The 4169-nt window shown below is 35.6% G+C and overlaps 1 protein-coding gene across 1 annotated transcript in view; it reads right to left on the reverse strand.

The window, feature by feature from the left end:
• Positions 1 to 4169, reverse strand: part of LOC106936264 (chromodomain-helicase-DNA-binding protein 1-like) — a 61050-nt gene that overhangs the window by 27919 nt on the left and 28962 nt on the right. The window contains exon 9 of the mRNA XM_015017142.1: positions 981 to 1131. Coding sequence (XP_014872628.1) covers positions 981 to 1131 — 151 coding nt within the window. The remainder of the gene's footprint in view (positions 1 to 980; positions 1132 to 4169) is intronic.

The raw sequence follows: 4169 nt of genomic DNA on the forward strand, positions 1-4169 counted from the left end.
CCCAAGCTAACCGAGTTAGTTGAGTAAAGCTGTTCAATACAGGTAATGTTAGCTAAATGATGACTAGATAATGCCAATATATCACGTTGACCTTGTTAAACAAGAACAGGCTACTAATTTTGTTGTTATCTATGTTCAAAAGTGGGTAGTACTGGTTACCCCTTTTTTGGGAAAAATAAAGAGTAGATTTAATGCACTGCACTTTGTTGTCTTACTTGACTAATATTATTTTTACTCTTTCTTGATTAGATTGATTTTGGATTAAGAAATGGTCTTCAGAGATTGGAAACATTAGATTTCTGCAACATATGAGCTAATATTTATGAAAATTTGAGTATAATTACTCAGCATTTTATACATGTCAATGTTAATATCCTTACTGTTTATTTTGCATTAATAAACATGGTTATTTTATTTGAAATATTACATAAAGGTTTGTTTACGTATTTATTATTAAAGTAAATCTTGTTTTACTTTAATATAATCTGCGCCCCCCTCCCCCCCTCGATAAACTCTTCTTGAGCCGGGGAGGTTCCCAAGACAGAAAACTATCAGTTTTAATAATAAACTGAAATTGTGTAATAACTACAATCAAATTAGAAAGTATGCTACTGACTTTGACTCTGTCTTACTGGTCTTGACTTTCTTTTCAGTGAAAATCAATTTATTCCTAAGATCCATGCCAGGATTAATGAATCTGAGGAACCAGGATAATTCTAGGTGAGCTAGTCTGATGTTTGATAAAAACCCTGAACAGAGAAGAGTCATGAGAGTCCATTGATAAAGTCACATAGTGTCAATGTAATCTCCTTGACAATCCCTCACAAGGAGGACTGGCAAGAATGGGAGGATTATCAACCCCATACCAGTATGGGGTTGATAACACACCCATATTATTTAACATCCATCATATTTCTGCATAATTTCCTGGCTTAGTAGCCTGTCAAAGCTAAGACTGCATTGAGATGGTGTGAACTTACCTTGTGTGTGAGATTTAGGTCCGGGTCCATCTTGATCATCTCCCAGCTGCCATATCCATATTCATAAATTCCTATGAGAAGACTTGAATCATCCTCCTTTCCCCATTCAATGTCGAAGTGTGCTGCCTTCGAGTGACATGGAATCATGTACCTGTACAATTAAAAAAAGTTCAGGCTTAGACATGAAAACATACTTCTTGTGATTATGAATATGTAAAAAACAAACTCAGGTGGTGGTTGAAAACTACAGTATGCTATTTTTCAAATTCCTAGCAAAGTTGTCAATTTAGAGATTTACACCAGTAAAAAAAAGACTAAACACAGTTTATGAGTTCCTTTAGTAAATGGGACTTACATGGGGGAATTTCACTGCCATAAGTCGAGAGCACACAATTTCAGTCTGAAAGCAGGATTTCATGTCTTGTTCTCAAAACTTGTAATGCTTACACTCAAAACTTCTTCTTTCTTTCAAATATCCACTGTATTCTCTGCTCAGATCAAATCTCTGCTTGCAAACCTCTCTGCTCGCTTGCAAATTCTCTTCTACTCTCTCAAAACACAAAAAAGTACCGTAGCCTGGCAACCGTCTCTGCCAATAGAATGAATGAAATGTGTCAGTGAGAACCTCCTCGAGGGTGAATTTGTTTCCTTCTAGTGGGTGTGCCTGTGTGGCTATGTATCTCTCTGTTCTATATCGATCTATAGATAACAGCCTATATCAATAGATATTAGAAGAAAACTGATCAAATTCAATAGCTATTCTTTTGAAAGCATGCGTGACTCTTTAAAGTGTAACTAACCTCTGAAAGCTAAATCCCACCCATAGCAAATTTAGAAAAAATTCAACAAATATGGCTGATCCAAGGGATCAAGAGATGAGCAGAGGAGATGGGTCGGGGTGTGATCAGGACGAAAGAAGCACTATCAATTTATCCACTTTGTCGCTATGTTAATCAATTTTCAGACTTCTCTAGAGACTTCTTGAAGTTAAAAAAAAAAAAAAAAAAAAAAACGTGTCGAGGGCATGTCAAAATTGGTCTAGCTGTTGTCTTCCCATTGCTGGCTTATTTGTTGGACACGCTTTGACGCGTCAAATGCTCTGCGAGCCGCGCCACGATGGGCCATCGATGTGCCTCCACATGGATTTTGAATGTAAACCAGACACACCTGACGTACGAAACGCGTTTGATGTGAAGGCAATAAGGTTCTGGCTCATTTATTATGATCATCATAGCAACCACGGTAACACTTTATTTGATGGGTTGTGAATAAGACTGTCATGACACTGTCATAAACATGACATAACACCTGTCATGAACATCAATAAGTCTTCATGAATATTTATGACTGTTGTCATAAAGTGTCATTCAGTAAATCATGACACTTTTAATACAAAGTTGACATAACTCAAAATGTCTTTGACCACTTGACCCTTATTGAGACAAAAATGTCTTTGTTGACAACTTGACATTAACCAAGAAATCATGATCTGACAGAAATTTGTTATAAAAGTATTACTGATTAAACTTTAAAAATTATGTAGCTTTATATGGTAATATTTTATTGCGCTGCCATTTTGTTTAGTCTTAAATTTCTGAATTTAATTGACCCTAAAGTTTTACAGTAAGATGTCTACAAAGCACTTATGAACTTAGCATTTGAAACATTATTTAAGGCTGTTTTAAGTAGTGCAATACACCATCTCCACCAGTGAGAGGCAGTAGTGCACGAACAGGCGTGCAGTGTGTTGATAAAGAAGAAATCTTTCAATCGTGGGGCCTACCCAACACAAGTTATAATGGCCAAACCTCCTGTTTAAAAAGAAGCCGAAGTTTGATACCTAATACATATGAGGTATGCGTCTTATTAACTTTACATTTTCTTTGAGAAAATAACATAGACTATGTTCTATTTCTCTGTAATGTTAGCTATAAGCAATTCAAGCCAATCCTACCTTGCTGTAAGTTAATGTTAGCTAAAGTTATTAAACTCCATTACTGTAAAGTTAGCCCTTAATATTAAACATATTTTAAAGACAGTCAAATTAATTTTCCCCTCCAATTTTAATCTAGCAAATTAAAAGCTAATATGTTAGTCAAAGTTATCCTTTATGTGCATTATTTAGCAACTTGGCTGATGTGACACAGTGCTTGTGTTCTTTGCTTTGGAAACTTTAGCCACATGAAGAGCCAGGCTAGCCTAAGGACACATGGTGGGGAGGACAAAGTTGGCTAATGAAGACATGCTACGAGTGTGGAGGATGATAATAAGGACCAGCCACCAGAGAAAGAAGTTCCTGTTTGACCAAAGAGATAGAAGCAGATGAAATATTAATTTTTGTGTGGAAATAATCTTGAATGCTCATTAAGTGAAAAGATACACTCATGTGCCTGAAATTATACATTAAATGATGCATTCTGAATAACAACAGACTGTATAAACTTCTGCCAAACAAATATTTGATCAGAATAATTTTGTTTAGCTCTAGTGATGACTAGAGCTAAACAGGAGCTAATGCTACCTGTATTAAGAAATAATTGTATTGCACTTTATAGCCACCAGTTATGTTAACTAGACCTTTGTCTGCCAGTCTATCATTCTGACAATGTGCAGCAAGGGACATTTTTGGAATGGTATTTAAATAAATGCTGAATTAAGATCACATTGTTTTGTGTGTTTATCACCCACTATGAGAAGGACCAGAAGAGATTCACCAAGTTTGAATTCATGAAAAGGCTTTCACCATGATTATCACTGACCACAACTTTTGCAAGAACAGCTGTAATTTCTGAGCATTTCTGGACACCTTCAAAGAGCTGCTTCCAGGAAATGAAGACAAGAAGAAGATCTCCTGTTTTCAGAGCATTACAGGAAGACTATTACGAAGGAGATGGCTGACATAATCAAAACAAAAAATGTTACTGTTGAAAGAACCTATTTTCTTAAGTTAAAGAATAAGTAATTCTGTTTTAGTTTTTCAATCATTCTTTCAGAGTTACAATATACTGACCAGACGTTAAACCCTCTGTTTGAAGAACAAGTTATCTTTTGTTTTATTCCAATGTACAAAGGGTTTGTTCTACAGCTATGATGGTAGTTATAAGTAGTTCAGTGTGTTTCACTTCACTTGAGGTAAGACTTAATATCAGTGACTGTCAGCTTAGCATTTATCACTGTAACACTGAATGA

The sequence above is a fragment of the Poecilia latipinna genome, unplaced genomic scaffold (assembly GCF_001443285.1).
Source record: "Poecilia latipinna isolate Pla-1442-1.1 unplaced genomic scaffold, P_latipinna-1.0 Scaffold2107, whole genome shotgun sequence".
NCBI classification, from domain to species: Eukaryota; Metazoa; Chordata; class Actinopteri; order Cyprinodontiformes; family Poeciliidae; genus Poecilia; species Poecilia latipinna.